We start from the raw sequence: 14,071 nt of genomic DNA, 5'->3' as shown, positions 1-14,071 counted from the left end.
ATAACACTGAACTAGGGGAAGTATTTTGTTATTGTTGAAATAATTTCAATTAAAAAAAATACCAAATTCTCTTTTGTCTCTGACTTGTCTAAGTTTTGTGTCTTTTTGTTATTTTTTTTGTGTGATATTAAATCAGTATGTCTTTTTTTTTTGACTAAACATTGGTTTCTCAGACCAAAGTCTCTGTTTTGTCAAAGATGAAGGGATGAAGATATGTTTTATGGAGATTTTTGGTCTTAGAAACCCACGTTAAATTATTTTCAACCTTTAGAGCGTGACCGGTCCGCAAGTAAGAAGGAGAAGAAAGACAAGGACAGAGATAAGGAAAAAGACAAGGAGAAGGACAAGGAGAGTAAAAAAGATAAGAAGAAAGAAAAAGGAGAGGTAAGTTTAGGATAATTTATATAGGACACTTTATATACTTGTTACAGGAAAAAATCTATTTCTTACTAAGTTTTTTTTTAAATGCTGGGGTGTGCAAAAAATATATTTTGTCTTTTTTTTTTTTTTTGAAAATGTATATCTTAAAAAATAATATTTTTTTTAACAATTATATTAAGGAGTTGCTTGGTCAGTTGTAGATTCGAGATTTTTTTTTGTTGGGTGTCGTTTTTTTTTTCCAAAAAGGGTATGTTTTAACAAGATGGTAACTAAAAATAACATACTGAAAGTAATAATTAATTTGTACAAGGGTTATTTATATTCTGTATCGCAGTATATCAAAAGCCCCAGCGAAAAATGCATATTTTTTTTTTATTCTAACCGGCTATTTTATATTTACAAATAATTTTATTTAAATTTGAATATAAGTATGTTTTTCAGGATTTAAACATGTTTTTTTCATTATAATACGTCATAATCGATGCTGACTGTCATATTCTGCGGGGGTCGTTGCTACCCCACGCGTTTTTTTTCTTTCATGCGATAAAAAAATACAAAAAAAAAATTTTTGAAAAAAAAAATCACACGTTATAACAATCGTTTTGGTAAAAGAAGTTAAAAAATATATAGTGTGTGTTACAGTGATATTTGTTTGTGCAACGGACGGACGGAGTTATACGGTGAGATATATATATGAGATTCTAGTGCGAACCTACATCGGAATTGCGCGTTCCCGCAGACTATGACAGGCCTTAGGGCGCTTGCAAACGGGTGGCTTTAAAAGTCGCATTTACAACCTTATCTTAGTTGGTATAGAGTCGAAATTTGAACGAAAAAAATACGGTTGTGTTTTTTTTTTATAAATAGCCCAGTGTGCATGCCCCCTAATGGCTTAAATCTATTAGATTGTATAATTTTGAATTTTTTTTATTTAAATTATGTTTTAATTGCTGGTGTTTTTTTTTTTTCAATTTAAAAAAAAACTTATTAGTAACTTTAACAAAATATTGTCCGATGCAGGTTCGCTTTAATAAACTCCTATATATAAAATATGTGAATTCCGTTTGTTCGTTCACAGAAACAATCGGATCAGTCTACGGAGGAGGAGAAGAAGCAACCAACACCACCTCCAGATCAATGGGCTGAGATCTTAGGTATACCTGGTGAGGATGGTACCAAAGATCCAAAAGCTAAATTAGATAAAAACGAGGATGAATCTGAGAAATCTAGCCAAACAACACCAGAAAAGGAACAAATGTTATCACCGAAACAACTTAGATCTTCGAAGAAGGAAGTGATTCAAGAGAAGAATTCGCCAATAAAATCACCACCCAAGAAGAGAAAAACTGAATTCATATCACCAGAGCCTGAAGACACTGTGAAGAAGATTAAGAAAGTGGAGAAAACTACGAAAACTGAGAAGAAGAAAAGGAAGAAGACGGAAAAGGATTAGTGTTTGCTTTATGTGTTTTTTAAACACTGATCTGTGGAAGAGCGCGCGCGCGCTCTGGACAATTAGCTGCTGGATAAATGCGGGTAGATATAAATATATATCTAAAACAGATACAGTCAAAATCTGTTATAACGACATCGAAGGGACTACTCATATTGAGTCGTAAAAACCGATAGTTGTAACAACCGGTGACAGGTATTAATAGGAAAGATATGTATATAACATTCAGCCAGGACCTTTGATTTTGGTCAATTTAACCGGTATGTTGTTCTAAACGATGTCGCTATAAACGGTTTTGACTGTATTTCATATTAAAAATGTATCTTTCCATTTGTCGAAATTTAAGTTTAAAATACAGCATGTTCCATATGTTGTATATAAATGGTGTTCCAAAAAAAATGTGTTTTTTTTTGTACATACATGTTGAAACATATTAAATTAAAACTACCCGCATTATTTAATGTTATACATAAATAATGAGACAATTTTTTTTTTAATTTGTGACATTTTTTCTTATCGAGTGATGAAATTTGACTCGTACTTTTTGAAAATATTTTTATGTATGGAAATAAATTAAAAATACAACTTTAATTTCTTACCCACCTATTTATATGTCTGAAAAATATACTGCAATTTGAAAAAATATTTTTTGCAATTCTAAAATATTATGGACAATCTAGTCTTTAAATTTAAAATAAGATTTATTATATATATATCATCCTGCATGTATACTCGAGAATAAATTAAAAAAAAATCTGAATCCTGATAAATGTTTAGATTATAAATTCAATATACAATATTTACAGCTAGTTTTTTTTTGTATAAAACTGTGACCTAAATACAATCTAATGAAGTAATCTATGAACATGTCTTGAAATTTTATTTTTTAAATATTAGCATCTATTTTTTTCGGAGGGGAGGGGGGAATCTTCAAAAGATATCCTGCGTTCTGGGGGGAAAGTAAAACCCCCTCGGTGGCCATCCTCAAGTGTAACTAGTAAGAGTCCCGGGATCTTCAAAGCATGCATTCCGTTCCGGGACTAAATATTAGGTCCTTACATATGAAATTGGCGTTTTGTATGGGAGGAACAAAAAGTCGAATATTTTTTAATATAATATATTTAATTAATCAAAGTATGAACCATTATTTTCTATGCACTTTTGCCATCTCATAGGTAGTTCATTGATCCCTTTACTAAAAAAAAGCAGTCGGACGGGAATCAATAAAATCTTTGAAGGCGATTTGGACTGCCCCATCGGAGTTGAATTTTTTCCCTTGCAAGAAGTTATCCAAATTTCGAAAAAAATGGTAATCTGTTGGAGCAAAGTCTGGGGAGTACGGAGGATGTCTTAGACTTTCCAATTGAAGCTCTTCTAATTTAGTAGCCGTCTGTTGCGCAGTGTGTGGTCTAGCGTTGTCGTGAAGCAGCAGTGGCGTGGAGCGATTGACCAGCCTAGGTTGTTTAGCCGCTAGCTTTTCCATCATGGTTTGCAATTGCTGATAATAGACATCAGCCGTAATAGTCTGGCCAGATTTGAGAAAACTGTAATGAACAATACCGGCACTAGTCCACCAAACGCTTACAAGTAACTTTTTTGGGGTTAATTTTCGCTTGGGGCAGGATTTGGCTGGCTGGCCAGGATCCAACCATTGCGCTGAGCGCTTCCGATTATCGTAAAGAACCCATTTTTCATCACAGGTAATGATTCGGTTTAAAATACCTTCATTATTGTGCCGGTTTAGTAATGTAACGCAACAGTCGACGCGCGTTTGCCGGTTTGCTTCAGTCAATTCGTGAGGTACCCACCTTTCAAGCTTTTTAATCTTCCCAATTTGCTTCAAGTGAATTAAAACAGTTTTATCACTAACATCGCAGCCTGCAGCTAACTCGGACGTGGTTTGCGATGGATCCGCTTCCACAATAGCCTTCAACTCTTCATTATCAACTTGAGTCTCAGGCCGTCCACGGGGCTTGTTCTGCAGATCGAAATTTCCAGAACGAAAACGTTGGAACCAAAAACGAACTGTGTTTTCTTTTGCAACACGACCGCCATACATATCATTCACCCTTCGAGTCGTTTCCGCAGCACTAGTGCCACGGCGGAACTCGTACTCGTAAATAATGCGATATTTTAAGTTTTCCATTTTGTAAAATGAGTGACGCAAACAGAAAAAAACAGAAGAAAAAAAACAAATGAATGACGGTCATCGAACCACAAATACATGAGTCTATAGCTGTACAAATTTGAATTTGGAATTCCTTACCAAAGAGGAGAAATTCGTGATTAAAGTGGCCAGTACGAAAAACGCCAATTTCATATGTAAGGACCTAATATATAATATATAAAATTCTCGTGTCACGGGGTTCGAACTTGAACTCCTCCGAAACGGCTTGACCGATTCTCATGAAATTTTGTGAGCATATTCAGTAGGTCTGAGAATCGGCCAACATGTATTTTTCATAACCCCCCCCCCCCATTTTTTAACTGCGCGCGGACGGAGTCGCGGGCGACAGCTAGTTAGCATATAATTCCGATTCAATTCTAGACTTGTCCCTATCCTTGGGAATTGAATCTTTGACTACGTAGTCAGATGTCCGCACCTTTGGCTATAAAGCTGTTGGTATTTCAAAATTTAATACAACGTTTTATAAAAAAAATATTTTTGGACTTAAATCTGGGACATCCTGTATCTTGGTATAGTCAAATTTTATCACTTGACCAATCAACATGAAGTTGCATTGATTTAACGTGCGTTTTCACTGACTGCATCCAAAAAATATTGTTTTTTTTTTTTAAATAATGCGAGTGATTTTTTGATCAGTGGAAATGCACCTTTATAATGATTGTAAATATATGAAAGAAATTGTAACATCTAAGTGTTTATTGATATAATTAAAAAAATAAATAAATGTGTAATTTTTTTTTTTAATATGGGTACTATTTGGATATTGGGTAGTAAATGTACCCATTGTGAGAAAGAATACATAATTTTTGTATGTGTAAATACATGACATATATGGCTTAGTGGAATTTTGACTGCAGTGACACTTTGCATATAGACTGACATACTTTTCTGACACGGTGACAATAAGTGACACTAAACCAGTGATTGTCAAACTTATTTCTTTCACCGCCCCCTTTGAAAATCAATTATATTTCAGAGCGCCCCTAATTTTTATTCAGCCCTAAAACTTAAAAACCACAATTTCATTACTTTAATTTATTTCAATGTCTCCCATTTTTTTGGGCCCGTTAACGCCCCCTTCTAGGTTTCAAATGCCCCCAAGGGGGCGTTAACGCCCGCTCTGAGAAACACTGCACTAAACGAATAACCGACAACGTAATGTCATAAAATCCTTGTCCTATTATAGTTGTCGACATTTTTTTTATATATGGACGATAGCACTCTTTTTTAAAATTTAAAGTGAAAAAAGATCAAGTGGCTTCCAAAATTCGCCAAAATAGCGAACTGGCCGTTGCCTATAGACCTTTAATAAACAGAACGCATAGAAAAACAATATGTCCCCTATCTCTGAGTCCCCTCTCTTGTTAAATCCGGTTCCCCTTCCCATTTTTACTAACGCAGATAAACTTGTGGCTATATTTTGTAGTGACATACAATACAAGTGTTATTTCAGTGGAATTCTACGTTTATTAGCCATTTGGAAAGTGATTGGTGCTTTTTAGTTCTAGCACAATTAAAATAACTTTAAAATATTAAGAAAAATTAAATGCATACTTATTAGAACATCCTGTATTAGACATTGTATATAAAAAGCTCTAATTTCATTAAAACCGTGAGTTTATTCGGCGGATTTTGACTTAAACGTAATTAAGAGAACGTCGGTGGCTCAATGGTTGAGCATTTGACTTGTATTCTGAAAGTCTTGGGTTCGAATCCCTTGTACTAATATGTGTTCATATGTACATTTATCTGACGTTCTTACGGTGAAGGAAAACATTGTGATGCTGCACATATCTGAGAAGAAATTCAATGATATGTGTGAAGTCAACCCGCACTGAGTCAGCATTGACTATGTCCTAGTCATCTCTAACTTAGGGTAGACTCTGAGACCCTCAGTGAGGATGTATAAACGCTAGGTGTAACACTAAATTAGTGTCACAAATCCTTCATATTTTTTTGGTATTTCGGATAATGTGAATTTTAAAAAAAAGTATCTAAACAAATTTTTTTTACGTTAAAAAAAATTAGTATTTTTTTTTTTAATTCATAAATTTTTTCACTTTTTAATAAAATTAGTCGATTTTATTTTTATGTCAGTGTGTCTGTGTGTCCCAAAAAAAAAGTGCGTATAAATATTTTTCGAAAATAAAATGTTTTTTTTAAACATGTTTTCTGCAGTGTAAACTCACGGTAGGCAATAATTTTGACTCATATACATTACAATAAGTAAATAATGTATTAATGTAATACTTGTAACGTTTTATTAAGTTTCAAGTTATATTTTTTAGTTTATAATATATAGGGTGTTAAAATTTTATTTTTGACGAAACTTGGACTAATGAATCTAAGTTACAAAGATTGTTTAAAAAATCCTCTTTTGAAAATAACCTATGCTATGTATGTATGTATGGATGTAGGGTTGCCAGGTCGCCAAACCTACTAGCCGGACAGACCAGCCAATTTGACCGGACATTTGAGTAGAAAGGTCGGACATCCTGTATTATTTAGAATTTTGTCTCAGTATTAAATGTAAAAAGCCTTACGGAAAACCGTTTATTTTGGCCGGACACGAAATCAAAAAGCCTACCTATGTCTATGGATGGATGGATAATATATCTTAAATATATACCATCAGCAGATAAAAAAATACCCTTCTATCAGTCGGGCATTAATACGTTTTTGTTTGTAAAAAATTGTCATCCTATAATCTCTAAATATCCGCCTACTTTTTTTTTAATTCGTAGTAAAATTTTTCGTTTAAAAAAATCTTAACATCCTGTATAACTAGGTATAACTTTGACTTATTGAGTACATTGGATTGTGTATTAAATTTTTATATACTTAAATGTAAATAAATAATTCTACATGTATTAGCCCTAAATAGGGAAATTTGTGAATAAATGTTTCTTTGAGATGTTGGTTTTATTATATACTAGCTGACGACCGTGACTCCACTCGCGAGGATTTAAGATTCCAAGTTTCTTCCAGATTATGATCTATATGTTTGCCAAATTTCAGCGAAATCAATGAAGCCGTTCTAGAGATACCTTGTAACAAACATTCGCATTTATAATATTAATAAGACTAGCTTCTGTCTGAGGCTTCGTTCGCGCGGTATTTGAAAAAAAAAACTTGAAAGGTGTCAAGGGACACCCGGATGGAACGAAGTTCCTTTCGATTAATTAGTGAAGGAACCAATGTTTATTCTATGAATAAAAAACTTAAGTCTTCACAAGAAGTACATTTTATTTCTATGAATTTTCGTTATATATTGTCACGTCGTTGCCATGGTGAAGTAGCGCTCATTCGTCGTTAACATACTTACTATAGCAAAAAGTGTCGTGACAACTTTTCGTAACAATTTTTTCCGTCTAGCCCCCTTTCACAACGCGCGATAAGGAACTTCGTTCCAAAACTTAGTAAGTGGCCTATGTGTTCTTACAAGTTATGTTCTACATTTGTGCTAAATTTCAGCGAGATCCGTCGAGCCGTTTTGTACATACCTTGTTACAAACATCCATCCATACAAATACCAATAATGAACCCAATCTGTGGAAATTAAATTAATACATTTGTGAAGTTTTGACGTCGACATCGTCTATCCATCCATTGAGTCTAGCATCAATTTTTGTGACTCGCCTCCGTATCATCGTCAATTATGTCAAAAACTAGCTGTCGCCCGCGATTCCGTCTGCGCGGAATTAAAAAAAAACTTAATAAATAGCCTATGTGTTCTTCCAGACTATGTTTTACATATATGTCAAATTACATCAAGATCTGATGAGCCGTTCTAGAGATACCTAACATCCATCCATCTAAACATTCGCATTTATAATATTAGTAAGATAGTATATGATTTCTGGTGTACTTTACGTTTTTCACCAATACTCGTGTTAGGCTCACAATGCCAGCGTTAGAGTAGGGCGTGATGGGACCGCCCAGGGCGTTGTACAGAAAGGGGCGTTACGGTTCTACGAATTACAGTCGCACGTAATCCTATTAAACCCCAAAGGTATGATAAAATAGAGAGCCGCCATATTTCACTCAGAGCGTTAGTATACCATTTCTGAGGCTATATAAACGTTTAGGAGGTAGGCGACACATCCCGCGCGGAGGCGGAGGAAGGAGGTGAGGGGGAGGTGGAAGGTGACGTGGAGGCGGAGGGGGAGGTGGAGGAGAGCAGCGAGGCGGCGGCGGCGCGCGAGAGGGACAGGCAGCTGCGGGCGCAGGCCTCAATCAAGGAGCGCGAGAAGGAAGTGCAGCGCGCCCTCGCCACCAGTCTGCGGGACAGGGACAAGGAGCGAGAGTATCACAAGCGAGATGAGGCTGTACAAGTTAGTTTATAATTTACCTAGGCAAATCGTTAAATTGTATTTCACTACCCTTTTTTATAAAGAAAGGATGGGAAGGGGAAATAGATGGATGATGACATATTCTCGGTCCGTCTTCTCCGTCGGTTAAAGGGACATCACATTTGCAATTATAGATGTCTATGGGCAGGCTATCACTTCGCCATTTCGGCGAATTTTGGTGACAGCTTGCTCGTTTGTTAAATTATAATCATCAACCTGCCCTTATCCCTATGAAGTGTCGGCACAGTATGTATTCCATACATCTCTATCAGCCGTCATATCTGAATTTACCCCCTTCTTACGCATATCCTCTTTCACACAATCCATCCATACTTTCTTTGGTCTTCCTCTACCTTTATAGCCATCCACATTCAATCTCAATACTTTTTTGTTTATATGAACATCATCTCTTCGCATAACATGTCCAAACCACGCTAACATTCTGCTCCTCAATTTCTCGATAAATTATAAAATAAAATATAGTAAAATAGATCTTATTCCCTTCACATTAAGTCTATATTTCCAAACAATTGCAGCATTTCAACGCACTATTAGCTGATCTAGTGCGAAACCCAGACCTAACGTGGCGGGAAGCTAAGAAACAGCTCAAGAAAGATCACCGCTACAAACTAGCAGAGTTACTCTCCAAAGAGGATAAGGTAAATGCATTTCATCATCATCATCATCAGCTCACTATACATCCCCACTGATTGTCTCAGAGTCTACCCTAAGTTAGAGATGACTAGGACATAGTTAATGCTGACTCAGTGCGGGTTGACTTCACATATATCATTGAATTTCTTCTCAGATATGTGCACAATGCAAACAATGCAAGCAAAGCATCACAATGTTTTCCTTCACAGTAAGAATGTCAGATAAATGTACATATGTAAAACACATTGGTACATGACGGGATTCGAACTCAGGGCTTACAGATTACAAGTCAAGTACTTAACCCTTGAACCATTCACTTGCAAAATCTAGACCCAAGGTATTTTCGACACAGGAGCGGTTATTCTCTCAGCACATAAGCGTGTTATCCAACAAGCGGCGTGACAAGCTGCGTGCTCTGCTCACAGAGCTCGGTGTGACGAGCACAGCGAGATGGCGTGACGTGAAAGACCAGCTCCAGCAGCAACCAGCACCACCTGTCTACGCCAGTGCATCACAGGTCAGGAACACAATCAAATTGTATCAGTCTTTTAATGTCTTTGTTATTTTTCAGGTAGAAAAGAACAGGTTATTTCTAAACCAGTGATTGTCAAACTTATTTCACCGCCCCCTTTGAAAATCAATTATATTTCAGAGCCCCCTAATTTTTATTCAGCCCTAAAACTTAAAAACCACAATTTCATTACTTTAATTAATTTCAATGTCCTCCCATTTTTTGGGCCTCTTATCGCCCCCTCCTAGGTTTTAAATGCCCCCAAGGGGGCGTTATCGCCCACTTTTGAAAACACTGCTCTATACAAAGATAAAATTTCCCCTTTCTATTGGTTCTATCTTTGAAATACTATCCCTTGGCATCTTTTTTCTGTAAGATAAAGGGTGACAAGGAAAAGAGGACCAAATTAGTCTCCGGTTTACTCATCAGACTGTACGCGGAATTAGTCTTCTTTCCTTCCCATCCTTTTCTTGTTAGGATAAGATGGGAAGGAGAGGTGGATTTAATGGAGTGGCTCTTTCTGTGCGTCTCCTTTTCCGTCCATTAATGGTAAAGATCTATAGGCAATAGTAACTTCGCTATTTCGGCGAATTAAGGTGATCGTTTGCTTGTTTGCCATCATATCTGTATATATAAAAGAAAGTCGTGTTAGTTACACTATTTATAACTCAAGATAGGTCGAACTGATTTAGCTGAAAATTGATGGGGAGGTAGCTTAGATTTTTTTATTCTGCGCAGATGGAGTCGCGGATAAAAGCTAGTATTTCAATAAACATGATTTGTCAAAGATCTTAGAGTCAAAATATAAAATGATGGACATATGTTTAAAAATAAAATGTACTTGTAAATCTGTAAGTTTTTTTTCCTATGACTCTTAGACTTTATTATCGACCATTTAATCATGACCCCTCATCCAATGTATATTAGATGGAGCGAGAGTTCAGAGAATACCAGCGTGATAAGCAAAGCGGGGCGAAGGCTGCTTTACGTCAACTGTTGCTGGAATGCCGCGCTATAACACATCGTAGCTTTACCGCTGTTAAAGACAATCCAGCAGCTCTCAATGCCATCACTGACACCCTCCAGCATGACACCAGGTAAGATATAGGGTGGGGGGTTTATGGTATCCTTCTTTCAAATAATATCATGTTTTAGTGGAGAGTAATATTGAAAGAAGAGCGTTGATGGCTCAATTGTTAAGCAATTGACTTGTAATCTGCAAGTCCTAGGTTCGAATTCCGACATGTACCAATGTTGTCAAACTTATTTCTTTCACCGCCCCCTTTGAAAATCAATTATATTTCAGAGCGCCCCTAATCTTTATTCAGCTCTAAAATTTAAAAACCACAATTTCATTACTTTAATTAATTTCAATGCCTCCCATTTTTTGGACCTCTTATTGTCCCCTTCTAGGTTTCAAACGCCCCCAAGGGGGTGTTATCGCCCACTTTTGGAAATACTGGATTAACATTCTTTTGGTCTTATTTAAAAAAAAAATAACTTAATAAGTAGTCTATGTGTTCTTCCAGACTATGTTCTATATATGTGACAAATTTCATCAAGATCCGTTGAACCGTTCTGGAGTTACTTTCAAACATTCATCCATCCATACATTTGCATTTATATTAGTAAGATTATCTTATGACAGATATACAGCACTGGACCATGCGCCCGGTGAACGTCTACAGACAATAATGGCGCACCTAGAGGAGCTTCACAAGAAGGGTCCACCACCACCCCCCACAGCCAGCGAGCCAACGCGGCGACCTAAATAAATAATAAATAATACGTAACAATAAAGAGTTTTATTTTATACCTTACCATCAAATATGAAGTCACATGAAACAGACAGAACAATAATAGGTGTAGCGAGGAGAACAGAATGGGGGGAGGCCCGTCAAAAAGGTTGAAATGGCCTACATTCTAACAAAAACTAAGGGGTTGTCCATTAATTACGAGATGATTTTTTAGCAACTTCTCAACCCTCCTAGTGATATATAGTGTGCTTTTGGACTACCCCCTAACCTAAATGTGGTACTTTTAACCAATATATTATTTTGTTTTTCGAGCTACTTCATAAAAATATAGCTTACTAGCTGTCGTCCGCGCGGAAATAGTAAAAAAAATATTAAGTAGCCTATGTGCTTTTCCAGACTATGTTCTATTAGTAAGATTTTATCGCCATGCCATTATTTAATATATTTAGTTCTTATGATCTAATGATCAAATTAACAATAGAAAAATATTGATTCTCATTTATAAGGCAATGGAATAATTTTACAATCTATGTAAAAATACTAGTATTGATTTCAGGCAGTTTCTAATGTTTATGAATCAAATATCTTGAAGTGAATAAAAATAAGTAAGTTTTTCTTAATTTACTAACATTTCTTTTACCATTACAAGATTACAACTAAGAGATAAGCTAGAATATGGTTTACGACAATAGTCCAATGGCGGAGTTAGAACTCGTCAATGTGTGTCAAAAATGTTCTTGTTCAATAAAACAATAATAACTATAACAAACAAAATATATTCTATCATCTATATAAGACGCGATTAACAAAAAAATAACTAAACGGACAACTTGTTGAGTAAACACATTCATTTTAAGATAAATTAAAAGTAATAATCTTCTGATGACAGTTTAAAGCGAAGCGCGGGAAGGTCCCAGACGCGCAGTTTATTATCCATGTTGCCAGCTACAATCCTATAACACGTCATAAAAATAAAAATGTCAATAGAACAGAAGATCGTTTGATGAACAATGTCATTAGGACGGATAACATTTGATTAGAAATGTCAATACAATCTACAAGTACTGCATCATTTTAAAGAAGAAAAGCTTCTATTTCTAAAAGAGATTTTATCTCACCCGCTCTGTGATACAGCAACACAAGTGACCTCTTGATGACCCAAGAAGCCGTCAACCATGACTTGCTTCCCACTGAAGACATTGTAGACCCTAAGTGCCTCTTTCTCATCAGCTGTCAGCCCCACCACCGCGCACGGGGTGGTGCCCAGTAGCGCCATGCAGCTGATAGCCACGTCCAAGCAAAAGATCTGATGATAGAATGAACAAACACCTTTAAATGTACCGAGACATTTTTTTAAATAACAGAAAATCGTTTTGAAATAGGATTATTATCAGTGGCAGTTATTGAATGAAAATAATTAAAACCAAATTTTTCACCTTCAATGGACAAGGTTGGTTAACAGAATAGAGCCTCAACTCCGAGTCCATTGACATTGACACGAAGACTGGCTTGTGGCAGCTAAACTCGACGCCCAGCACGCAGGTCCCGTGCCCCTCCAACTCCTCGTGCACCGGGTCCACCACCTCGTCTCCAGTGCCCTTGATCTTGCATAGATACAGCTGCCCAGACTTACACCCAACGACAAATATATCATCAGGCAATTTCTCATCGAAACGCCGGAGACAATATCTCTTGTTAAAGTCAAAGCATGTGATATCCGGCGCTGGCTTCCTTCCTGCATTCAAATTATAGCAAACGACATTCTCAAATATCTTCAAGTTGGCATTTACTTGCCATACATTGATGGTACCATCGCAACCAGAAGATATAAGAATCTGATCGGCCGCGCCTCGCCGTTTGCCTTTTCCATTTATTTGCATCATAAGGAAGGTATTCGCTAGACTGGCGTCAGCCCAGTGTAGCGCCGACACGCGACGTGACCCGTGGCAACCGGACGGTGAATATATACGATCGGTAAATGAGTTCAGACTCGTATTCACTAAGTTGCTTAATACAACTTCACCGGAAGCTGTTCCGTACGCTAGCAGTGCTGAGACAGTGGGGTGATACTTCACCACAGTAACGCAATTCTTCTCCATTATATCAAGAGTATGGGTCAGTTTGCTTCCTTCAAAGTTCTTCATGGTATATACTTTGATCTGACCTTGTTGTTCACACCAGGTCTCGTGCTGCTTCTGACCTATGGAGACAGCTAATGTATTCCCGGTGCTGCTCCAAGTTACCCCCAGGATAGAAGATCGGTGGTCACCCGCGCCTAACCCTTGTCCATCTAAGTTTATCTCCTGAAGGATCTTTGCGGTTACAGCTTCTTCCTCGTCGGAGTCTGACGAGTTGTACGGCATATCTTTTTCGTTCTGGTCTAGTTGTTCCATCATGCTGGGAACTACCTTCCTGAGGAACGCATTAAGACCTGGTGGTGGATACTCCTTGAGTACATCGTCCTCTGCGTTCAAGTCTTCAGGCTCGGCGGAACAGCCAACGTCTTTCGATGTAACCGTTTGACAACCAAAACTGTACTCCTTGAATTCATTGGTCTGCGTTGAAATTTCAGTTCCCGCCTTTTTTTCCGAAGTAATACTATCAAAACCAACAGCTTCCGTGTCGTATCCACTTAAAGACGACATCTTTATGGAGAATCTTAATGTTTAGTTAGATTTTTATACTATTTGAAAAACTTCAATGATGTTTTGTTTATTTTTTGTTTGTTTGCTGTTGTTATGACAGCAAGTATTATCGTAAACAGCTTGTGTATGA

The 14,071-nt window shown here is 36.8% G+C and overlaps 2 protein-coding genes across 2 annotated transcripts in view; one reads left to right on the top strand and one right to left on the bottom strand.

Moving 5' to 3' along the window:
• LOC106720861 (transcription elongation regulator 1-like) overlaps window positions 1-11,340 on the top strand; it is a 31,732-nt gene extending 20,392 nt beyond the window's left edge. Inside the window, exons 17-22 of the mRNA XM_045684840.1 lie at window positions 272-384; window positions 8,111-8,356; window positions 8,911-9,033; window positions 9,381-9,545; window positions 10,467-10,636; window positions 11,188-11,340. Coding sequence (XP_045540796.1) covers window positions 272-384; window positions 8,111-8,356; window positions 8,911-9,033; window positions 9,381-9,545; window positions 10,467-10,636; window positions 11,188-11,314 — 944 coding nt within the window. The 3' untranslated portion in view covers window positions 11,315-11,340. The remainder of the gene's footprint in view (window positions 1-271; window positions 385-8,110; window positions 8,357-8,910; window positions 9,034-9,380; window positions 9,546-10,466; window positions 10,637-11,187) is intronic.
• An 818-nt stretch (window positions 11,341-12,158) lies between these two features.
• On the bottom strand, window positions 12,159-14,022 carry LOC106720880. The gene is made up of 3 exons (XM_014515682.2): window positions 12,733-14,022; window positions 12,415-12,602; window positions 12,159-12,249 (listed from the first exon to the last, which is right to left on the bottom strand). The coding sequence occupies exons 1-3, from the start codon at window positions 13,939-13,941 to the stop codon at window positions 12,159-12,161; spliced, it is 1,488 nt and encodes a 495-aa protein (XP_014371168.2). The 5' UTR covers window positions 13,942-14,022.
• Window positions 14,023-14,071: the final 49 nt, after the last annotated feature.

This window comes from Papilio machaon, chromosome 28 (assembly GCF_912999745.1).
Source record: "Papilio machaon chromosome 28, ilPapMach1.1, whole genome shotgun sequence".
NCBI lineage: Eukaryota > Metazoa > Arthropoda > Insecta > Lepidoptera > Papilionidae > Papilio > Papilio machaon.
This window is presented reverse-complemented; position numbering and strand designations above follow the sequence as displayed.

Bases quoted from the DNA above. Each gene is read 5' to 3' on its own strand.
- LOC106720880 (XM_014515682.2), bottom strand. From the start codon at position 13,941: ATGTCGTCTTTAAGTGGATACGACACGGAAGCTGTTGGTTTTGATAGT. The intron at 12,603-12,732 runs GTGAAAAATTTG...TTCTATCATCAG, and splicing joins ACCAACCTTGTCCATTGAAG to ATCTTTTGCTTGGACGTGGC. The intron at 12,250-12,414 runs GTGAGATAAAAT...GACGTGTTATAG, and splicing joins GTTGCTGTATCACAGAGCGG to GATTGTAGCTGGCAACATGG.